The following is a 25104-nucleotide window of genomic DNA, read 5'->3' on the forward strand; positions in this document are numbered from 1 at the left end:
AGCCTTATAACCCTGGAAACAAATAAGACGTTCAACCAAGAAAGAGAAAGTAAAACACATTTTATATAAACACCTGGATTTTTCAGGATATAGATATCCTTATGGTACCCAGACACTATATTAAAAATATAATTTTTGGGAAATTTAATTAAATTGTGTATGAATGAAACGTTTTAGTTAAAAACAACCAAAAATATACGTTTATGTTTTATCATATGTCCCTTGTTTTTTTGCTTGGTTTTTAGAATGTAGGTGTTATGTAATGATATTTTTCATGTGGATCTTTGTTAACCTTTCTTTTAATTTTATAAACATTAAAAACGGAAAACAAATCTGAACACTTAAAGGCTTCCTTCAGAGACAAGCCCATCCTACCGGTTTACAAAAACTGTTTCACAATACTGAATAAAGTTGCTTTTTCCTCACACAGAACTCTGCTTCATACAGTTACAGTCCTGCTGTCCACTATTAAAGACACATAATAAAAGCAGTGGTTTGTGATAGTTAGTATTATTGTATATTTCTGAAATCTTACAAAATTTAAGTTAAGGATCTCCTTTTGAAGAAAGGGGATGGTTGCCAGTTTGAAAAGAAAGTCCCCATGCTCTGTTGGTCACACCCTTACCATTGAGGTCTGACTAGAAAGCCCAGACTTCTCTCTTTACAGTACAGTTCACATTCAACAGGTTGTATAAATGGTGCTTGACTTATAGGTCTCAGACTCAAAAATGGATTGTCAAGTTTTTCAGTTTTTTTGTTGTTTTGTTTTTATTAAAGTGATATTTGAGCTAAAACAACAGCTTTATCAGTGCTTTATAATGCCAACTGAAGTGCATGATATCATTTTTTCTGCTATCAAATACAGAGTAAACATAATAATACTTACATAGCAAGGGAGCCAGGTTTCACTTTGAACTGATTCATAAGAATCACCATTTTCTTTTCTTTTTTTTACGACACAACACATTTACTAACAGACTTTTTCACTTTCTTATTTTCCATAAAACTCAAAGATACTAATAATGTAATGTTTCATTGAACTAAAGATGTAAACATTCCATTTAAATAGAAATAAAACACTGTGTAAGACAAGTGTGCAAAAACAATAAAGGTGTGTTAATTCACAATTAACAATCACTGAACTGAACTTAAACTAAAGGTAACGCTCGTGATTTCCTCCTGTAAACAGCAGTGGACGCTTACAGTTGTAACACCCTCTGGACCTCGAATAAATGCATGGCTTTTTGTCCCTATAGTAAAGAGATATGATAAAGTACTCTGTGTGTTGCCAGTATGCTCCCTTTTCCTTCCCTTCAAAAAAATAAAAAAAATAATAAGAGTTCATCATTTCTAACTTAGTGTGAAGCAGTATGAAACTGTGTATGTCTCACTTGGTTTGTTCAGAGGATCAGAGCCCTTTATACAGAGTCCTATGGGTGGGACACTCCATAGGGCATAGGTAGGATAAAAGAACCCTAGCAGTGTGTGCCTGCAGCAGTGTAGGTAGATGTTTCCCTGCGCATGGTGCTGAAGGGTGAAAGCTCCAGTTCTGTGGTGCACTCGTGTTCATTATCGTCACTGGTGGCCGTGGACGACTTTGGTGGGCCGCACTCCTCCCAGCAGCAGCAGCAGCAGTCCAGGAAAGCTCTACCGAAGGGTTTGCATAAGGCCAGCAGCAGCACCGGTGTGACCGCTGACTTGCAGAACAGCAGCATCTGACTGACCAGGTGCATAATATCCAGGGTGCGGCGCGGCACCCCCGCCGCCATGTACACGGACATGATGTTGCAGATGTTTTCAGGAATGGCACAGAAGCCGTAGAGGATGGCCAGTGCCACCACCATACAGTTCATCTGGCTCTCCAGCTGGATCTGCTTACGGTTCCCCCGCACACTGACTCGCTCAGCCTTGCGGATCTTCTGCGCCGTTACCACCGAGCTGATAATAGTGAAGATGGTGGGCAGGCAGAAGTAGCAACCAAAATACCACCAGAGACGGGCGCCATTGTAGGTGAGGCCCAAAACATACAGAGTGTCCGGAAGTGCGGTGGAGATGCGGACCACGCAGCGCTCGCAGGGGGTCACCTCCGGGGGCTCGCGCTCCTCTCTCACCAGCTGGTGAATCAATAGCTCAGGCAGAGCCAGCAGCAGAGCTCCTATCCAGATGACTGCGAGTTTAGCCGCAGTGGAGGCACAGTTCTCAATCATCTCGTAATACATCTGCACGTTGGAGGCCGCACGGAACCGGTCGATACACAGGGCGCAGAGAGTGAAGGTAGTTACGCCCAGGGAAGCCACCTGTAACGAAAGGACATGAATCATATAAAATAATGTATTTACAATTCACAAAAAACAAACAGGCGTAGGGAAAACAGTTACATTGGATTTAGTACATAAATGATGGATGAATAGATGGATAAATCTTGGAGCAAACAATAATCATCCATTTTGCTGATATGCGTCATGTTATTGTGGAGGATGTTCCTCACACTCACATCCATCCTTTACCAAAAAGCATTTATATGTGACATCACACCAGACAAAAAAAATGTGATAAATGTTTTAGACTGTATACAGAAATACAGAAAGTAAAATTCATGCCCCATGAAATACTTTGTCTTTAACATATTTAAACATAGGAATATTTTATTTGATTCATTTTAAGAGTACAGAGAGATGAAGGGAATATAACAGAATAAATGAAACTAAATTATTGTACATTTTTTTTTCGCAGGATTAAATAAATAGTATGAGCAACATGCCTGCCTTAAGAGAACCCCAGCACTTTATACCTGATTTCATTGATGTAAATAACCAGAATAGTTATTTAGTTACTTAGATAATGGTTATTTACTGTTTTTTTTTTATTTGTTTGCCATTTGTATTGAAGGTGTGGTTGTGATTGGAGATAACCACATCGTCAGTATAATACACAACTAGATAATGGAACACATTGACTTTAGGTATTTTATTTAGTTTATTGCCACAGGTGTATGAAATTGATCACCTACCCATTCAGTCTGCTTTTACATACATTTGTTTGTAAGAATATATACAATATCGTCAGTTGGCGAATTTCCATTTTAGGTAATTCACGATCAACTGTGAGTGATATTAGTAGTATATATTAGTAAAAGTGTCTTCAACAACTCAGACTTGAAGTGCCAGATGACCTAAAGTTGCAAAGAGGGGATGCCAATTGCTGAGGAGCATAGCCCAAAAAATGCACCTCATCTGGCATTAACATTAACAAACAACTGTGTGTAAAGCACACTACTGGACTCACTACTGGAAAATTCTACTGAGTAACTAATCACACTTGTCTATCTGGCAGATGACAGGCAACTAAATATACCTATGTATTGTTACTATTTTAGAATGCGATATCATACTAGCACCTGTAGGTGTAACATGCACATGGCCAAAAATTTCTGTCCATATAATCTACCTACCTGGCACGTTAGGAGTGTCAAAGTCAAAGTCAAAGTGGTTTTTATTGTCATTTCAGCTATATACAGAGTACACAGTGAAACGAAACAACGTTCCTGCAGGGACCATGGTGCACATAAACACAGTGTAGACAGAACAATAGTGCAACAGTACAAAAGTGCAGACAGACAATACAACACAATACAGACAAAGAATAATAAATAACAAGACTGTGTGCAAATTATGCAGTGTGCAAAAAGTGTGCAAAAAAGACCAGTGAGGTAGTAATTACCTCTATTACACAGTGTGCAATAGAGTCCAGTGAGGTAGTAGGGTTTTTAGTGCTTTCCATTTTCTGGAGTAAGTGGGGTAAGAGTGTGTGTGCATGTACAGAAAAACCATCAGTTCAGTCTCTGCAGTTGAGGAGTCTGATGGCTTGGGGGTAGAAGCTGTTGCAGAATCTGGTCTTGCTGGACCGGATGCTGCGGTACCTTCTTCCCGAAGGCAGGAGGGAGAACAGTTTGTGTGAGGGATGGGTGGGGTCATTCACAATGCTGGTTGCTTTGCGGATGCTGCGGGTGGTGTAAATGTCCGTGATGGAGGGGAGAGAGACGCCGATGATCCTCTCAGCTGTCCTCACAATACGCTGGAGGGTCTTGCGGTCAGAGACGGTGCAGGTCCCAAACCAGGCAGTGATGCAGCTGCTCAGGATGCTCTCAATGGTCCCTCTATAGAAGAGTGTGAGGATGGGTGGAGGGAGACGGGCCTTTCTCAGCTTCCGGAGGAAGTAGAGACGCTGCTGGGCTTTCTTGGCTGTAGAGCTGGTGTTCAGGGTCCAGGTGAGGTTATCTGCTAAGTGAACACCAAGGAACTTGGTGCTCTTAACAATCTCCACAGAGGACCCGTCGATGTTGAGTGGAGAGTGGGTGTGTTGTGCTCTCCTGAAGTCAACAACCATTTCCTTTGTCTTGTCCACATTCAGGTGAAGGTTGTTGACTGTACACCAGTCTGTCAGCCGCTGCACCTCCTCTCTGTATGCTGACTCCTCGCCTTTGGTGATGAGACCCAGTACGGTTATATCATCGGCGAACTTGATAAAGCTGTTAGAACTGTGTTTTGCAGCACAGTCATGAGTCAGCAGGGTGAACAGCAGAGGACTCAGGACACTGCCCTGGGGGGCCCCAGTGTTCAGTGTGATGGTGCTGGAGGTGCTGCCCCCTAACCGGACTGACTGGGGTCTCCCCGTCAGAAAGTCCAGGATCCAGTTGCAGAGGGGGGTGTTGAGGCCGAGCGAGCTTAGCTTCCTGGTGAGGTTCTGTGGGATGATGGTGTTGAATGCTGAACTGAAGTCTATAAACAGCATTCTGACGTAAGTGTCCTTCTTCTCCAGGTGGGTGAGGGAGAGATGAAGGGTGGTGGTGATGGCATCGTCTGGGGAGCGATTGGGACGATATGCAAACTGCAGGGGGTCCAGTGAAGAGGGCAGTCGTGTCTTGATGTTCCTCATGACTAGCCTCTCGAAGCACTTCATGATGATGGGTGTAAGTGCAACGGGACGGTAGTCATTGAGGCAGGACACTGTGGACTTCTTCGGCACGGGAACGATGGCGGTGGACTTGAGGCACGTTGGGACAGTGGCGCTGCACAGGGAGATGTTGAAGATGTCCGTGAGAACATCTGTCAGCTGGTCTGCGCACTCCCTGAGCACTCTGCCGGGGATGTTGTCTGGTCCTGCAGCTTTTCGTGGGTTGACTCTGCGCAGAGTGTTCCTCACGTCCACTGCAGTCAGGCACAACACCTGCTCGTCCGGCTTGGGCATGGTCTTTCTCGCCATCGTGTTGTTTTGTGCCTCAAACCGTGCATAAAAGTTGTTCAGGGCATCAGGGAGGGAGGCATCACGTTCACAGGACGGTGGCATTGTCCTGTAGTTGGTGATTGCCTGGATGCCCTGCCACATATGCCGCGCGTCACCCGTGTCCTTGAAGTGGCTGTGGATTCTCTGGGCGTGTGCGCGCTTTGCCTCTCTGATGGCTCTTGACAGGTCGGCTCTCGCTTTCCTCAGGCCCACCTTGTCACCCACTCTGAAGGCGGAGTCGCGGTTCCTCAGCAGCGCACGTACCTCAGCAGTCATCCAAGGCTTCTGGTTTGAGCGTGTAGTGATGGTCTTGGAGACAGTGACATCATCAATACACTTGCTGATGTAGCCAGTGACTGATGCTGCATACTCCTCCAAATCAACAGAATCTCCTTCAGTAGCAGCCTCCCTAAACATGTCCCATGCAGTGCACTCAAAACAGTCCTGAAGGGCAGAGATGGAGCCTGCCGGCCAGGTTTTCACCTGCTTCTGAACTGGTCTGGAGCGTCTGATGAGTGGGGTGTATATTGGAGTCAGCCAAACACACATGTGGTCCGAGAAAGCGAGGTGGGGGCGGGGCTCCGCCCGGTACGTGCTGGGGATGTTTGTGTAAACAAGATCCAGTGCACTCGCTCCTCTCGTTGCAAAGTCCACATGTTGATGGAATTTAGGGAGCACTGACTTGAGATTTGCGTGGTTGAAATCTCCGGCGATAATAAACAGTCCGTCTGGGTGTTTGTTCTGCAGATCGCTGATAGACCGATAGAGTTCACACAGAGCCTCTTTAGCATTAGCACCAATGCTAGCGCTGGGTGGGATGTAGACAGCAGCTATTAGCACGGCGGAGAACTCCCGTACTAAATAAAAAGGTCTGCACTTGACTATCAGGAACTCCACCAGCGGAGAGCACTGTTTGGCGACAGTCACAGCGTTGTTACACCATTCCGTGTTGATGTAAACACACACGCCTCCACCGCGGGTCTTCCCGGATAGAGCCGCGCTTCTATCGGCTCTGAACGTGGTTAGCCCGGCTAGCTGAATGGCGCTGTCTGGAATGTTGTTGTTCAGCCACGATTCCACAAAAACCAAAGCACAGCAGTCTCTGAACTCACGCTGGGTTGTTCGCTGGAGTCGGATGTAGTCCAGTTTATTATCAAGGGAACAGACGTTTGCCAGAAAGAGCGATGGTATAGCCGGCCGGCTAGGACTAGCCTTTAGCCGGATCCCGGCTCTCTTTCCGCGCTTCCGCTCGCACCGCTTACGATGGCACTTCCGCTGGGCTCCGGCGTCAGGAAACACCGCGGGCTGGCGGCCTGGGTCTCTTAGCAGGCTAAGCTCAAGTAGCGTCTGCAGAACCTCGTCCGGTAGCGTGTTTTCTGGCTGATTTCTCCACTGTAGCAGGGTCTGGCGGTGGTAGAACATGTGCACGGGTGTTCCGATGCACATATTTGCAGGAAATAAACGGAAAAAACGACAAATAGTAACACAAAAGCACCATTTAAGGGACCCGGAGCGGCCGCTGCGTGTTAACGCGCCGCCATCTTGGGTGGGTTCTACCCACCTGTGTGAAATGGCCCTTATCTTAATATGTTAACTTTTAATTTCAGATTATTATTATTAGACCACTCAACATTAACAATTTTAAACTGTGCACTTTATCCATCAAGCTAATATACTAGCCACCAGCTAAATTTCTAGTCATGATACTAAAATGCAGCACAATTAAATATACATTGTTACGTCCCATTCCCTACCACTTGCTTCAGTACCAAACCCATCAAGCATATAAAAACAATTCTGGTTAGTGATTAGATAAAACCTTAAATCAGAAGGAACTCTCAGTTTCGCAACAAATCCATTAGTGTTGCTAGGACTTTACTTCAGATACATACTTTTTCCTTAAAAATGGAACATAAATTACACCCTCCACCCATCTCCAGAAACAAAAATGAATTGGATGCTACATATGTAAACACAGCTTGGAATAGTTTGGGATACAGACTGATATTTTACAACAGATGTCAAGAGGTGTGTGGAGGAGAAGAGCTGTCTGAGAACATCCACTCCATAACAGTGACCTAAGCACACTCACGTTATTACATACTACACACACACACACACACACATGCTTTCAGTTAACCACACAACCCTTTACTATGTCTAACCTGAGGTAAATATACATGCAAACCCAGAAAAACCTCAAAACACTGCGATGTTAGGATTCTTTACCCTCAAAATTGTCTCTAATCTCTCTCTCCAACCACTTCAAACTTTTCACAAAGTTGACCTTCCATGTCTGACCACCCATAAACAAACGAGAGATCTGTATACAGTGGCCTGCACAGTTTAGGACTGTCACTGATAAACTGCACTGCAGCGCAGTAACTGTCCCACCGGTCTTTATACATTTCCCAGAAGGCCCTTCATAGTGACGCCTTCCATATGTGAGCTCTGGAGGAGGAAGGTGTAAACATTGCCTTATCACATGAAAAATCCCAAACTAAAAAAGAAATGCGTGTAAGATAACCATGAGATCTTCATTTTACCATTATCGATACTAATACTAATACTAAACAAAATTAGAGGTCTTTAAAAAGTAATTTGTAATTGTAAGGACACCCCACATTTATAACTACTCAAAATTACAAAAATTAGAATTATCTGCATCATATCATTTGAAAAGATTCTGACAGGCCATGTCTTATTTAATCATTTAATCCTTAGACATAGGCTCCGTTCAGACTGCAGGCAAATCGCATTTGTTTCTCAAATCAAATCTGTTGATATGATTGCCTGCACTAATGCTTAGATTTGTGTGTCCAGACATCACAAACATATGTCTGAGGGTTGCCGGGGGAATGATACATGCATCAGTAACTATGTAGCCACATTAAGGAGAAATGGAGGTGCATCATCTTACCATCACACCAGACAAATTCAGGCTGGTATACACTGTAATGATCTGTGTAATCATGGCCAGCTTTTCCATGCAGTCACATGTTTTTTTTGACATCGTTTGATTGGCCAGAGCAAAAATGTTCAAACTTGATTGTAACTGCCTTTTAAATGTGGTTTGGACCCGAATATCAAAAATCGGATTTTAGGTTTTCGTCCACACTTTTAAAAATTAATCAGGAGGATACAATCTAAACATGCTAGTAATGTGTTGTGGGCTGGTAGTCTAAACATAGCTTTCTGGTTTACTTTTGATTGTTAAAATGAGTGGTATCACCACAGCAAGATCCAAAAAATGAGGTGAATCTCTGTGGGTAAAGAGGCAACTAAATAATTTACACATAAAACAAATGTCTACGCAAGTTTAGCTCAAGAGCAAACCACAAGATGCATAAGGATGTCTTCAACAATCTTAAAATGTCATCACAGGACTTACATGTAGCTCTCGGCACAGCGGATGTCAAAGAACAGCATCTCATCCTTAGAAAGAGACTAAACAAGGGTGATTTCCATGAGAGGAGTTAAGTAACATTTCCTCAATCTCTGTTTATATGAAAATCAAAAAATAAAATTATGAAAATCATATAAACATACTGTTATACTGAAAATCAAATATCAATAAATAATTCATAATATGTGAAAAATGATGGTGTCTTTATTTTTGTCACATGGTTATAGCTCTAGACTACAGAAAAAAATGGGTGAAACAGAAAGAGAGTGAGTTCCCTTTGTGGTAACTGTCTGTTGTAATAATTTGGTTTTGGAGAGTAACCTCCGCAGGCGTGAAAGCAGATTTTTCAAGGCTGAATGGGCTTTGTCTAGTCCCAGTGCAACCCCTCTAATCATCTCTAATTAATTACATGATTAGAGTCCTCTTTAGCATGACGACAGAACACGGTCATTATCTTCTTTACATAGCAAAGCACTGAGGTCCCAATCTGCCATTACATAAATTGCATGTGTCACAGCTCAGTGTGTAAATGTTTGCAAGCAATAAAAGAATTAGCCTTTAGCCCATCAGCAATTAGTCAGGAAGTGCACAGCCCAAGAATAATTATTTATTTCAATAAACAGAAAGCCCTACAAAAATCTGGGTCCATACAGTTTCATGCTCTATGTCTACAGCTGCGACAAAGCTTAATCTTTCTAAGTAATCAATAACTAGACCTGTGCTTGTCAAACCAGCCCTCAGGGCCTCCATAAACGGTCCATGCTTTTGTTGAGGTCCCAGAGGACCAGTTTGAGAACCAGTGAACCAGACATACCTCCCTTTTTTTTTTGGTGGAGCATCTAGCTTAGAGTGGCACTTCTAGAGCGGCTTAATGTTCCAGGCTCATAGATTAGGCCACAAATCCTATTGGTAAGGAGGGGCAACATTCAGACAAAACACCCCCAATAATAACTACAGCAACATCGGTGTATCAATCTAAAATACACACTTATCACTGAGGCTCATCCAGTCTAAAATACATAGATTATAAATGCTTTGAGTGGGTGTAGAGGCTGGTCTAAGGGATTTAAAACAAGCACAAGCACTCTACAGCAACATGATTCAGTCCTAATTCTGCCCCCAGGCAATGCTACCATCTCTTTGTGTCTGTGATTGTGACACGCCCCTCTCACAAAACACCCAACAGATACTGCAGCACCCCAAAAAATATCTTTCACAGCAGCCACACCTGCCTTATTAAATTATTGTCTGGCTTGTTTATGCCGTTTTTTTCAACAAAAGAAAATGAAATGTGATTAATTCAGATGAATGCAGTTTTGAATGTTCAACAATGAAGTTAGGATTGTATTAAAGTATTAAAAAATGTAATATTTTAAAATATGTTAATGCACTTTTAACAAACTGTTTTTTGACTAAATATTTGACACGTTGTCAAAATTGTGCGTTAAAATATGTTTAGAGAATATGTTTGGAGAATTCCAAATGAAGAAAAAATTACAATTTTTAGCAATAATTTTGCACCGAAAATATGGTAAAATTTGGCCTAAGAGGCAAATACTTAATATTGTGTTTTGCAGCTTTTCATTTGTTTTGCCTTTTTTGCACCATTGCAACAACTGAATAGTCTAACTGTATTTTGTCTTGCTTTTCAAATTAAAAGCCATTACAAATTACAAATGAAAAATATTTATTGAAAATAAAAAGAATATTTCTAATTATCCTGTATAAATTTGGCCATTTTAGGTAAAATCTTTTTTTTAATTGTTGAACATGTGGTACATCACATTTTTTTTTGTGAAAAAGTAAAAATAAAGTTGCACCTGTTTGATGCCAGTATTTTTTCTTCAATATTGAGCTACCAAAACTGATATGATTATAATAGAATTGTGAGACCATGAGAAAGATTGTCAGTAGAAGATCTGATTGTACTGAATGTTCAGTGAATGCAGTTGCAGGTTTACCTCAATATAAGGAACTATTTTACAGGAGAACTCTCCGAGCAGCCAGTCCTTGGTGAGCTCATGAAAGATCACCAGAGGTAAACAGAAGAAGACTATGAGGAAATCCCACAGGGCCAGGTTGGCGAGCAGCGAGTTGGAAATGCTCCGCATGTAGTAATTATGGCAGACTATGCACATGATTGCTATGTTTCCGATTATCCCCACTGTGAAGATGATAATGGAGATGAACATGATGGCGTACGCCCCGTACGAGTCTCCTGTGAGCGGGTAGAAGGGGTTTTTAACCCCGGGGGTCTTGGGCCGGGTGCTGAGGGGCACTAGCGGGGTGAAGTCTTGGTAGTCGCCCTCTGGTACAGTAAATAAACCGTTATCCAGAGTGAAGTCACCGGGGGAGAATGTGGACTGGTTCTGGGCGAGGGGCTTAGGGAGGGTTTCCACCAACTTCTGAGCATCACTGTGGTCTGCTGAGGCGGGCTCAGGGTCCGTGCTGGTTCCACGTTTGTGCCGAGGATGTGAACTTGGCTCCTTCTGCAGGAGTGGGCGGCTGGAGGACCGCTGGGCTTGAAGATAACTAGCATCTCTCTGAGGGAGGTCCTCTGGGCTAGTTGTGGAACTCAGCAGGTCCTTAGTGCTGGTTCTGTAAGCCAGTAGGTCTTCAGGTCTAGTTCTGGAACTCAGCAGGTCCTCTAGTCTAGTTCTAAAACTCAGCCGCTCATCCGGTCTAGTTCTGGAACTCAGCAGGTTTTCAGGTCTAGTTCTGGAACTTAACAGGTTCTCAGAGCTGCTGCTCTGCTCACAATCTCTACAGCTCAAATTTGGACTCCCGTTTAGGAGTGAAGAAAGTTCACAACACACCAGCAGACAAAACAATCTCTTCATTTGTATCCCCATGTTCCCCTCAACTCTTCAGTCACACCATACTCACAACCCCATGTTCATAAATCCATCAATCTGTAGAAAGATCCTCAAGTTCAGGACATTATCCCCGCCTCTCCAGCGCACAGCTCCGTATACACAGTCCAAACCGCACTTCATGAGTTCATCACTGTGAGAAAAGAATAAAAAACCTCCACTCCACTTCATCCTTCACTCCAGCATCCAGAAACATCCCGTATTTCTCCTCTCCAGCTCCATATCCACATCTCCTGCTGTGCGGCAGCTCCGGGCAGGGTGATGGAGTAGAGGCTCCGGACACTGACTCCGGCTGCGGCTGCCCGGCTCCCGCTGGGGCTCTCAGGGAGGCGCCTGCTGGCCTGGGAGACACCTGGTGAGAGAGCGCCTCTCTGTGGAAGAGGATCTCCGTACACCCAACATCTCCAGCCTGGAGATCTTTTATTTTATAATACAGCTCTGGAAAAAAGACCACTTAAAAATTACGCGTTTGGAAAATAATCAAGAGGAAGATTGATGATCACAGCCATCAAACCAAGCTGAACTGCTTGAATTTTTGCACCAGGAGTTGCATAAAATTATCCAAAAGCAGTGTGCAAAAGAGGGTTATACCACCAAATATTGATTTCTAAACTCTTAAAACTTTATGAATATGAACTTGTTTTCTTGCTTTATTTGAGAGATCAGCATATTTTTAGTTTTTTCAGCTATTTCTGATTTTCTGCAAATAAATGCTCTAAATAAAAATATATTTATTTGGAATTTGTGAGAAATGTTGTTTGAAGTTTATATAATAAAACAAGAATGTATGTTTTTCTCAAACATAAACCAATAAATAGCAAAACCAGAGAAAGTGATTCAGAAACTGAAGTGGTCTCTTAATTTCTTCCAGAGCTGTATATGAGACAAATAAACATGCCAGAAACATGAAACAGGAACTACTGTACTTTAGCATTGTTCCATTTAAAAAAAAGATTCTTGTCAATGTCTTCGATGCGCATAAATAGCAGACTAAAAGTGGGCTATGGCAACAGTTGTTAATGCATGTCAGGTTTTTTAAAGACTTTTGCAATAATATATATAATATAAAATTATTACATTGCATGAAAAATGAATGGAGTATAGCTAAATTCTATAATAAGTATTTATTTGCACTATAGGAACACAAAAACAAAATATGTTTATGTATTTTTCCACATGGATAAGCAATAAAATACAACAGCATAAAACTGAATTCAATATTTATTAATCTCTAAATATACTGGGACTTTTCAATTGGAACAAACGGTAACATAAAAAAAAGAATGTAGAAATACACATTTCACTTGTAACCTGCATTCTACAACAAAGCTTCCAAAACACTTTACATAACATCAGTTGAAAATAATGTGTCACTGTCACATAAAAAACCCATACCACCAACATAGCAACTTTACAGGAGAAGGAATAAACTCTTAACTTTTATTGTGATAGACATTCTGAAGCATTTCTGTTGTTCCTTTTATCACAAAATCCGTTTTTGCACATGAGTAAAAAGCCGGAGGATACAGTAGTATGAAACAGCGAGACAGCAAAAAGGAGAAGACCTTTCAAGAAGGAAAGACAGACAGAAAGACAGCAGGACCCCTCAGGCAGATTGCTTTGTTCAGAAGTTTAAAGCTGAGAGAGAGAAAGAGCAAAACATGTGAAAGGCTTCGGGTCTCTGAGGACTGCGTCATCGGGGATTTGAAACGACAGTTATGTGCACAGAGGAACAAAAAGCAGTCACCTGCAATTTTAAAACATTTTCACCCTTTTCAGATGAATCATTTAGAAATTGCAGCCGATTTTCTACACAATGCTTACTACTCCTATTTTTAGGCTACCAGCAATGTCTGAGAAATTTTTGAGGCTATTTCAGCTTTCCAGCTGACAGACAGCTTTTTTTTTTTTTGAAGAAAGTGTCTTAGCAGTAGACTTTACTTTTATGGTCTGCTGGTGGTGTCTACCCATTAAAAGATATGAAAGTAAAGCAGACCAAATCAGCAGCCAGGCTAAAACCAACTACTTTGTACATCAGTACAAAAGAAGTAAGACCGTGAAGATCAGTAATTGGAAACAAACACTTCAGATAATACTCAGTGGACTTCGTAAGTTGAAAAAGAGCATTTTATATCACAGAGTTAAAACTGGAAGCCTGAATGCTTAAAAAGTTGCAAATAAGCTTAAATCTATACAAGACACTGTTACTTATTACATATCATCTGCTGTGAAAATGAACAATTACAATGAGGTATGAACAATTATAATAATGGACAATTCTGCCAAAAAGAGATGCATGTTGCTCAATTAGAGGCAAAGGCACACTTTCTGTAATTTTCATTTTCTTCTACTGGACTAAAACCAAGATGGTTCACACTCAAACGGCAGCCAAAGACATTCAAAAATAGATATCATGTATTCAAAAGAGAAATAAAACTCAATGACAGCTTAGACACAGAACACAAATATAACACATTTCAAGTTTCAAGATTTATAAACCGATTCAGTGAAAAAAGACAAATTAGGAAACACTTCATATTTATACATTTTTCTATATAGCTTATATAGTCATTTTACCATTGTCTACAGGTCTAAGCTTTATATTAGATTTGTCTTTACGTAGCTGCCATAATACTGAGAACACTTGAGAACATAGCTTCCATGAAGATTTCAATGTGTACTAATGTTTTTATATGAATATATGAAGACAGCGAGCTCAAACATTATGAAAGAAGAGCTATAAAAAGTATCAGGAAGATGTGGGTAAATAATGTCCAGTGAGAGACCCCACTGTTCAAATTCTGAATCCTGTAATTAATTTTTAAGTTTTTTCACATTTGATTCTTTTAATCAGATCTAGGATTCCATGTTTATTAGATGAATGATGAGCATGAGATTGGTACACCAAGCAGCCACTTCATTAAGACCAATAGGGCATTCTGTAGCTGTATAATTACAGACTATTATCTGTTTCTCAGCACACTTTATCGCCTCCTTTTATCTTATCAGGAAACTACAGGACGGGTATTATTTAGTGGTGGTTCATTCTCAGCACAGCAGTGCTGCTGGAGTTTTTAAACACCTGTGTCCCTGCTGGATTAAGAATAGACCACCAACCTGGAATATGTGCCCAACATCTTCACTGATGAAGGACTAAAGCAACAGATTCAGAGCTGCTGACCCTGACTTTACATTATCTACAAGGTAGAAAAGTCTAATAGAGTGGACAGTGAGTGGAAACATCACTGCTGTGTCTAATTAAGTCATGCCAGCACAACACACACTACTAAACCCACCACCACCATGTCAGGGTCAATGCAGTGCTAAGAATGAGCCAACGTCCAAACATCATCTGTTGTGTGGTGGTCCTGTGATGTGAGAGGTTTATTAAAGGGGCTGGCTGGTGTATATTAGCAGATTCCTCCATAAACAACCAAGCTAACCATAAATCTCTAATGGAGGGTTTTTGAGTTCTGACATGCATTAGTTCTGGGACCCCACTGCCCTATACAGTTTCTTACATTCTCTACCCCCAAACGACTGATTTAAGGTTATTAAGTGAATAGTTATATTACCTGATATGATGGAGCAGAAGGTAGTTAACACTAATAAAAAGCACCAATTTATACACAATTCAGAAAATTTTCATGCAAAATTACAGCTTACTTGCCTGCTTAGACAAATCTAGAGGTTAACTACGGCAGGTATGCACAGTTATATATAATTTTATGTCTTGTTCTTTATAATTTCAGCAAATAAATAAAAACTGTACACTGGAATTAGCTGAAAAAGACACAATTGGTATGTTTGTGCAAATGTTTGCACACATACACAGGCCTTGACAGGACAAACTATTTCACATCAGCAGAAGCTTTGAACATTTTTGGCTGACCTTGGTTGACCTTCATATGGCAGTCTTTTTAGCTTAAGCTATTATACGGGCATCCTTCACTTAAAGGAAAGGTTCTATGGCTTGAATGAGGAGCCTAGAGATTTCCCCTGGTTTCTGTGTTAGTGATCTGGTAGCACACTTGAGTCCGGCCATTCTCTTCTACAGTGTAGACACTGAGGCAGAGAGCCAGCCATGGCCGTTCAGCTGTGGAAAGAGAGCAGAACAGAGAACTACTGGATACAAAGTATTTTTACATGCTATATTTCAACTAAACAGTCTACTCACAGTCAGCTTCAACTTTGTGTGTCCAGAAGAACCATTGCACATCAGTACAGTGATGTCGGAGTGTTGTTACAGTAAAGGACAGTCTTACCCATGCTACTCCCTGATGGATGAATCCTGTCCATGATGTTCTGAACCCTGTCTTGCAATTCCTGATTGGCTGATGTTTCAGCTGAAGAGACATTAAAGAATCTCTCCTGTAAAGAATAATGTAAACTAAATCAATCAGACTCAAAGATAGACAGATGGACAAATTCCATTTCATACAGTAATAAAAATAATATGGTATAAACACTAACAGCATCCTCCCAAAGCAAAGCATCCAGTGTGCCAGTCTCATCCTCAAGCTCGAACTGCAGCAGAAGCATATACTGCATAAGCTGCACGCCAAGAGCTGAGAGAGTGGGAAAACGGGCAGAGAAGGCAAATAAGAAAATTTATACTACAGCATTCACAAAGCTGAAGATCCTTATCTATATTGTATACATTTTAGAAGAAGATCTACCTTTAGCTACATTCTGCTCGTCCCATACGTCTACACCAGAAACAACAGGATCCACAAACGAGGACTGAGAGCAATGTTCACACCTGAAACACACAGCATACAAACACTAGTAATAATGATCACAATTAAATACTAATTATTCAACTCATAACTATCATTTGCAGTCAGTATACTAGACCGGCAATACTAATACTAATACTGGTATTCTAACCTCAAAAATCCCCAGTCCCAGATAAGCATCTGTAGGTGTTGTGAAGATCAAAGCTACAATCATTTTGGTCAAATTGTTTCATTTAAGGATCACCAAGATAAGACATATCATACTTTTTGCAGTACTGCTGAACATGGGCATATTTTGTCCCTGTTTTTTAAAACACTCATCAATGTTCATGATTGTTATTTGAAGCCTAATGCACGACCTGATATTTAAATTATATTTAGCATTATAAATCTCACTACAAATATTTGTCCATGTCATGCATGCAACGTCAGCTTAACATGTTTAAGAATATTAGTACTTTATTCACAGTAAAAAACAATAACCATAAAAAAGTAAACAGTGTTCCAGAGATACTAATACAGTAGATCTTCTTCACTACTGTTCTTAAGTACCGGTACTAAAATACTGTGTCTACTGGAGTATTATTTTTTCTCCTATATCTACTTTTACTACACTATATATTTTTGATTAATTTAATACTTTTACTCCAGTACATTTTATGTGCTTCATTATTAGTCAGTACTCCTTAAAAATGTTACAAATCATTCCAAATCCACATTATCACTAAAGCCAGAGTGGTAGATGCAATGTGCACTATTACCAGGCTAATTCAAGGGTAATTCAAGCGACCAAGCTGATCTTACAAAAGTACCGAACTGCTCCTTTTCTGCTTTTTGTTATAAATACATTAAACAATACTGTACTTTTACTTTTAAGTACTTGAGTTGAAATTTTTAGAATAAACTACTTTCAATACTTACAAGTGCAAACATTTTTGAATACTTCAGTGCTTCCACTTTTTAAATGTGTTGCATGAAGAACACTTAACCTTCTACTCAATCTGTTTTTGATAGTCCACTTGTACTGTTTACTCAAGTATGGGTCTCTATGACACTGCAGAAATGTATAAAGTACTAGTCATAGAAGGCTGTACCACCCACAGTGAACAGTGCAGTGGCTGGTATTGATTGTGACCTGCTACAATTATTCATGTGAACAGACATGTCAAAGTGACTCTGGTAGAAATCACATTTAAATTCAGTGCAGCAGGCCCCACACACACACATCCTACAGGTCACAGGTCAGCTTCCATGGGACATAAGGGCTGTATGCTTGGGCACTTGCACATCTGTGTCTGCAATGGATATACCCTTAACGTGGCTGAATGCATTCGTTAGGAAAGGTGTCCACAAACGTTTGGATATACAGTGCACTTCATTGCTGTCCAAAAGTATCTCCTAAGTAACATAATTTGAAGTGACAAACTGTCACTTACACTATGTCAAATTTTCTTGATGAATTGACCAATATTAACTCTTCAAAATTACCTAAAATAAATTATTTTTATATGAACTTTTATTGAAAGTTAAGAAGGGTTTATCTCTCCTGTAAAGTTGTTGTTTTGGAGATACTTGTTTTTCACTGGACAGAGATGATATACCAATGCTTTCTTGCCAGCGCTCGGAGATATTTTTCATACCCATAATATCTCTTGTCTCCACAGAAGAGGAATGGGGCAGAGAGATCCAGAAGTCTCATTCTCCTGTCCTCTCCTGAACACACAGGGACCAGGTTCTTATGAGAACCAGATATTATGCACATCTCATCCAGGGTCACACCTATAAAAAAAAAAGCCCACCAGTCTTGTAAATCAGCAGCAGTCTTGTAAAAGGCTTCTGTGTAAATTGAACTGTAAAGTGCTGCAGTGTGTGCGCATCAGGCTTACCCTGAAGAAAGATCATCTGTAAGTGAGTGTTGTCCAGCACCATGTCACAGGACATGTGCATGGTGACGGTTCGGTCCAGCTGGTGGGAGTCTGCTGAGGAGGTGACCGCCCAGTGCTCACTGCAGGGCTGGTTACTGCTTCTCAGAGCCTCCTCGAACACCTGAGCTATGGACTCATCATCAGGGACATCTTTTCTGTAGCAGAGTCAACTTATACACATTATCTTCTGTGATGGGTAGAACTGCAGTGTTTCTACAAAACAGGCTTTACACTGGGGGCGTCTGGGAACTCATTACAATAATGTGATTATCTACTAATCCCATGCACAAGATCAGAGCTGCTCAATGCAGAGTTTAATGGATCTGTGTCAACTATAATAACCTCTTGAACTTTATAGGACCTCTGGTGGATCCAGACTTGCCCTACTCAATCCTATAGCTTAATTTAAGGATAATTTGGGCAGATTTAGACATTTTCTGTAGTTACAGACTAAAAACATTTAATATATAAATGTATATATATATAGTTCACAATAACTTCAAAATGCTGCAGTAGAATCACTTCATTTCTTAGTATTTGAATAGTCTAGCATACTGTGAACTGATATGTTTTGGAAGTTTTATATTACAATTACAATCAATCATTTTTATTCAATCACAGAAATTGTGAATGAGAAGTGTTGTTGTGACAGGTATGATATTGTCTGATGTTTCTGTCCTTGTGTGTTGTACTTGTGTGTTTGAGTTTTTTAATAGACGTTTTTGCCTCCTGCAAGGCTGCCATTGGCAATAAGAAAGTGTTCTGAATGATTTGCCTGGTTAAATAAAGAATAAATATTAAAAAAATAAAAAATAAAATGTGACCTGAATGTGTTACTTTCATATTTCATGTTGCTCAAGAATATGCAAAGGACTGTATTTTTCTCAGCTTTAATAATGTTGTTACTTATACCACTAAAGGTTTAATACTGCGTACATTTAACCTGCTTACTAAACTCTTAGAAAACATGCCTTAGCACACAGTTGACTCTGCACAATGATGCTACTTGTGTATTTGTTATTATAGTGTGAATAGAACACAATGGGATAAATGACCTGAAGAAAGAATAAGAATACGCTTATGTTTAATGGAAATATAAGTTTGGACATCCCTAGATTCTTACTTATAAATGGTCTTTTTCTGTCTATACTTTATTTTGTTTGTATTTGTGCAAGTTCTCTGAAAGCTTATGGATATGTATTAAATGGTGGGGCAGTGTTTCTAAAAGCTTAAGCAAAACATGTTAATCTTCTTATTTTAATATCAGAACCTCCTCCAATGTTGCCATGTTGTTGTCAGTGACTTTCGACTTAGAACTGCACCCTAGAGGATGTATTGCTTAACATCCATGCCAATGTGAAGGATGCATAGAAGTTTGTGGACAATGAGGATTACATTCTTCCAAACTATTACATTGTTTCAGAGAGACTAACAGTTACAAATGCTGTAATTGGGGTAGAGTTTAGATTCTCTGCCCAATGCCAAACCGGAATCCTATTTTTTATTTTATATAAAATCACAATATAGCAAAGTAACAAAATCACAAGTGATTGTGAAAAAGTAAATATATTATTATAAATTACAGAGCACTGGCCTGTGCAGTGCACAGATACAAGCTCCTCCACTTGTCCACAGTCCCAGCCTTCTGGGCGGCTAAAATTAAAATCACTGCACGTCGGTCAATTGCTGCACCACAAACTATTTGAGGGTGCAGACACGGCTGCCAGGCAAGATAATGGAAACTCTTGGCAGAGGAATCAGGAAGTTCAGGCACCAACAACTCAGAATTGTAGTTAAAAAGGTCAGTTTTAATACTCTACATACACTTTCTAAAACAATGTGGGTTTTAACCCTGGCTCTGGCTCAAAACAACAGTTTATTAGGCGGGTTGGGTCAGGTTCGGACAGAAGGTGCACAGGCTCAGGTAGGGTCGGGCCTAATCTAAGCTCTAAATGGGGGAAAACTGACTATACAGAAAATCCTTTACTCCTGCTTCATTGGAACAGATCAGTGAATGTCCTCTCATATATATATAGTTACATTACTGCATGTAGTGCAGTGTAACACTTACACTGTTTTACACTGCGGACAGAAGAGTTTGAGACACTGGTACAGTTTCTGTGGTTGATAAGACTTCACTCTGGCTTGAACGTGACAAACCACAGGTGGTATGGAAGTCTTCACATGTGCAAGTGACACCTGCTGCAGACTGTGGTCACATGTCTGAACTGGATAAACACAAAGAGAAGTGAACGGGTATTTCATATTAGATATAGGACCTACAATATTATGTGACATTATGTGAAACCAGAAATGAATGGTTTTACGGAATAGGCAGAAAAAGAAGAAAAGATTTTCCTAAAAAAAAAAAAAAATAAATAAAAAAATTAATGAAAAATATCAGACATTTATTTCTCACCTGTGTAAAAGTCTTCGGTATCTGCTTCACCTGAAACGCAATGTAAAGACTGTATTTATTGCTGTATGCTTTACACTGTAAGTCTACACTAACAGAAGCATGCAGTGTCACTGACAAGAAGCAACAAACCCAATCCTATCTACTAAAAGTGCCCCCAAATGGAGAATCTTCAGCCTGCTAAACACCAATGAGTGTGTGTTTGTGAACATATCAGTGAAAAGATAAGTCCATGATTTGCTTTGCATCTAACAGGGTCACTAATTCTAATAGACACGGTACATCAGGCATGCAATACATTCATCAAAAATACTAAAAAAAATAAAATAATAAAAAAATAAATCTCACCAGGGTCTTTAGTTGTATGTTCCACTGTGAAATAACAATATAAAAGTTGACAGAGATTGTCTTTGTGTCAAGGACTCAAAGAGGGTTATGCTCTGAGGCAGACGCTTACCCACTGTCTCTGGAGGAGTGTACCACACATCTAGAAGAGTGCCATCATTCACCTCTGCTTCAGCAGCCTGTTTTTCTGCATGGCTCTCCAACACTCTGCATGTGTGAAAATAAGTATTAATACTTAAAAGATTCTTTATAATAAATATCTAAACTGATCCTGATGCAAACCTTCCAAAGAAATCTCTTGTCTAACTAATTCTAATTACAAACACAGACCACACACAGTCTTCTCAATGATATAATGATGAACTAATCAGACCAGTGCCTGGTTTACCTCTTGAGGGACTGTAGATCAGGACTGTCTGATGGGATGCTGCGCAGGCCCCTGCCGTATGAAGTGCCGCCATGCAGGTGGAAAACGAGGTGTTGGGGCACATCAGGGGGCTGGCCAGGAGGTGTCTGAGGTACTGCGTGGAGGTTGTATAGTCTCAGGAACATGCCAGGCTGAAACAAGATGCAGGAACTGTAATTTCTCTGGAAACGTTAATGCTTTAATTTTTAGCGCAAATTTAGTATTCAATGATTTTACACAGCAATGCTTACTGATGAGTTCAGAAAGTAGATTATCTTTTTTTGTTTATGCTAAAATATATGCTCTCTCTATGTCTCTCTGCCACACACACACACAGCTGATGGCACGTTTTCTGTTTTTACATTGTTGAAAGTGAAATATGGAGCTAAAATTGCGTTTGTCTCCATTAAAACTCTGTTAAACTCAGTATATTACAATATTATAGTATAAAATGCATCAAAACTACCCTGAGGTATTATAATACAGTAAACAACAAAAACATCCAGTCTGCCAGGTTTAAACCACCAACTACAGTATTATTACTTATACCTTCCCAAAAATACAGTTAGGTACCAGCATTTAAAAAAAATGTAATCATGATTTTATACAAGATTTAGTCAGTAGAAGTTATTTAGTAAATTATTAATAAGGAATTTGGCACACATAATACAAATTCAAGTGTTTCTAACACTAATTCTTTTTTTTTACATTTAAATACACATTATCAAAAGCTTAGCGTGAAGTAAGAAAATGTATGATTATTGTGAGTAATTACAAACTTAATTTGTGATTAATTTGATGAATTGCTTTGCAAACCATCAATGAACTGCACTGTTTGACAAAATAATCGCTTACTGTATGTAGAATTCTAAAATACATTGTTTATTGATGCTTTTTCATTTAATATATTCTGCTTCAATTAAGATTAAGTGTCATTGAGTAAACACACTCAATACAATAATAATTTTACCAAAAAAGGATGAGGATCATTTTAGACAGCACAGTTCACTTTCTGCTGAACACATCTATAATCTATACTGGGGACTATCTTCATGCAGTACAAAAAATCTAAATTTGCCAAGCCCAACAGCCCAACAGCAGGTCATGCAGCTTTCCTCCAGTAGGGGGCAATCTGGTATAAAATCTGAAGCACACATTTGTATTAGATGGACAGTGAGGGAAAAAAACAATCTCTGCTAATGTTGCTCTCACAGTGACTTCATACGAAATTAAATTATAACAATTATTATTAATAATAAAAGTAAACTAATGATTTTATCAATATAAAAAAATGCAGAAATGCAAATCTTAAATCTAAATTGTTAAAACAGAAATCCTGACCATAGCAGCCAGCAGGGGGTAGTGCTCTACTTCACCACACGGACTCCTCTGTGGTGGGAAAATCCCACACATTCTTCATTATCTTCAGAATGTTGCTTATAATAAATGTATAGGTTGCCTTTAATGTGCTGGGAGTTTTCCTATGGCAGGCGGTTATAATGATGATACCCAAGTGGTTTAAAAAGCTACTAAGCAGCAGCCAGAGCCTACAAGCTTGTTCTCTCTCTAAAACCAGAGGATCAGTGGGCACAGTGGATGCCCTGTACTCGCACCTGCATGGGCTAATCAGGCAAAAGAGCCACTGAATTCAGATGATTGGTGTTTCATTCACTGGGCATTATGAAAATGCTTCGGGCAGACTGACCCTGATAAGGTTGAGAATGAATTAGAAGTCTCTTTACTATGCAAATGTATTTAATTTGTGAATCTTAATGCCAGTACTTTCTTTAGGAAGAATAAACCAAAGTAAGACCATCTCAACCATTGGTTGACATATAATAGATTCCTTTACACTAAATATCTCTCTATTACAGTGTGTAATAGGGCTGTGCATTGCCAAGAACTTTGCGATGCAATACATATCATGATAGAGAAAAAAATATATATACTACATCTCATATATCTATATACTGCTGTACTGATGGCACAGAAATATATGGCAATCGTTTTAAAAATTTTACATTTAGCATCATATTTATCAAATCTGAGTAGTTAACTGTTTTATCCAGTCATTACTGAGGGATCTGACAAGAGTACAATCAATACTGCTATCTAGTGGTCAGGGTTTAAACAACACAAAGTGAACCCCTGTCTGCTACTCATCTTCACATGTACACTAATAATTCATAATCAATGCTGTTTTATTCTTTATTGATACAGTACTGCAAGACAAAATATTGCAATACTCCGACATATCAATAATTTCTTTTCCCTAAAATGTAGCAAATAACAGTTTTAATGAGCACAGCATTCTGTACACATCACAGGTGTGTGGCTTTGGAGTAACAGGCTCCTTCACTTTTGGCATTAGGGGTCATGATATGAGCTGAAGAGAGGCAGGTGTACCAGCCCTACTTACTCTGAGTGACATGTTGCAGTGAGAGAGACAAGCTCACTGGATTTCGACTGTCAGTCTTATTCGCCCGCATCTGGACAACGACAGGACCAGCAGCAATAGTACACAGCTCTAAATCCTAGCTGTGCAGCTTGTAATCACTGCAGCCTGTATCATCATTTATTAAAATAGTTGGGCCTCCTCTCTCCCAGCCTACCGGTAAACAACGATTTATAAACAACGCTTCCCCCTTTGGCTCATAGGAGGAATCTCAACAGCTTGGGCATAAGCAGTAATAGCAATAAAAACAAGGCTGTAAGAAACTAATAAATTCATAGCCTGAGCTGCGAACGTTCTGTTTTCCAGGCCCAAGATCCTCTCTCCCAAAAGCACTACATTAACTCGTCATCCCTGCCTGTAGGGTTCAAGTCATCCTCCATCCCGCCATCTTCTCTCCATCCTGCTTAATAGGACTGGCTGTGTGATTCAATATCAGCACTTTGTTTGTTCTATACTTGCCTTACAGGACAAAATTCAACCTGACACCAAGAAGAGCAGACTGATTTATCCGGTTGTGCCTGCTTAGGAGAAGGCTCAGCAACAAATGTCCAGGAGAAAATCTCACATTACAAGTGTCAGACATACAGGAATACCCAATTCTGCAGCATACCTGAAATCTTATGCTGAAATACAAGCCCTGTCCTTCTTTACCTGACAGGATTTGTGCTTTCAGAGAAGCTACCAGGATGTTATTATTCACTGAATACTGAAATGAAAAGATGCAGCCCTGTCCTCTGTTCAATGTTCCACCTTCAGGGAAAACATCAGATAGCTTATATCAGGGTAAGGGCAAAGACGATTCTGATATTCTCATGTATATGGAGTGGACAAAACAACAGCAATTACTTTTTTTTCCCCAGCTATATGTCTCCTCTGTTGATAAGCAAAACTCATGTGAGCCTCTATCAATGATGAGCAATTTGTGACCTCTGCCCTGCTATCGCCTCTGTGTTTCTGAGAGGAGGTCAGCACCTGCTATCAGCCTTAATGCGTGTCTCACTTCTCAAAATCGCCTTGAACTCTGTGAACTCTAGCAAAGTAAACACTTTTAAATGATCACTTACATTTTATTTAAATGATCACTTACATTTTACACTGAGTCTCTTGCATATAAAATTAAACTTTTCTATATTTAAACAGAAGATCTGACTCATACTTTGGTTGTGGTGCATAATCAAACTTTCTGAGCTCAATTTCTGATTTTAAAAGCACTGATGGCAGAAAGAACGATGTAAATGACAGATCTACAGATACAT

General features: G+C 39.9%; 2 protein-coding genes across 3 annotated transcripts in view; both read right to left on the minus strand.

The window, feature by feature from the left end:
- Window positions 1–749: 749 nt before the first annotated feature.
- gpr37a (G protein-coupled receptor 37a) lies at window positions 750–11950 on the minus strand. The gene is made up of 2 exons (XM_007246549.4): window positions 10651–11950; window positions 750–2297 (listed from the first exon to the last, which is right to left on the minus strand). The coding sequence occupies exons 1-2, from the start codon at window positions 11539–11541 to the stop codon at window positions 1476–1478; spliced, it is 1713 nt and encodes a 570-aa protein (XP_007246611.3). The 5' UTR covers window positions 11542–11950; the 3' UTR covers window positions 750–1475.
- Window positions 11951–12771: 821 nt separating this feature from the next.
- pot1 (protection of telomeres 1 homolog) overlaps window positions 12772–25104 on the minus strand; it is a 44975-nt gene continuing 32642 nt past the window's right edge. The window contains exons 11-21 of one of the 2 annotated variants that reach the window (XM_015605137.3): window positions 21376–21545; window positions 21100–21194; window positions 20991–21014; window positions 20646–20675; window positions 20298–20454; window positions 18188–18381; window positions 17942–18080; window positions 16242–16324; window positions 16036–16130; window positions 15828–15933; window positions 12772–15658 (exon numbers count right to left, since the gene is read on the minus strand). In XM_015605137.3, coding sequence (XP_015460623.3) covers window positions 15549–15658; window positions 15828–15933; window positions 16036–16130; window positions 16242–16324; window positions 17942–18080; window positions 18188–18381; window positions 20298–20454; window positions 20646–20675; window positions 20991–21014; window positions 21100–21194; window positions 21376–21545 — 1203 coding nt within the window. In that variant the 3' untranslated portion in view covers window positions 12772–15548. The remainder of the gene's footprint in view (window positions 15659–15827; window positions 15934–16035; window positions 16131–16241; window positions 16325–17941; window positions 18081–18187; window positions 18382–20297; window positions 20455–20645; window positions 20676–20990; window positions 21015–21099; window positions 21195–21375; window positions 21546–25104) is intronic. The other variant, XM_015605138.3, reaches the window with a different exon arrangement.

This window comes from Astyanax mexicanus, chromosome 2, assembly GCF_023375975.1.
Source record: "Astyanax mexicanus isolate ESR-SI-001 chromosome 2, AstMex3_surface, whole genome shotgun sequence".
Taxonomy (NCBI): Eukaryota; Metazoa; Chordata; class Actinopteri; order Characiformes; family Acestrorhamphidae; genus Astyanax; species Astyanax mexicanus.

Coding starts and splice junctions, on each gene's coding strand:
- gpr37a (XM_007246549.4), bottom strand. CDS start 11,541: ATGGGGATACAAATGAAGAGATTGTTTTGTCTGCTGGTGTGTTGTGAA. Junction 2,298..10,650: donor AAATAGTTCCTTATATTGAG/GTAAACCTGCAA, acceptor CTTTCGTTACAG/GTGGCTTCCCTGGGCGTAAC.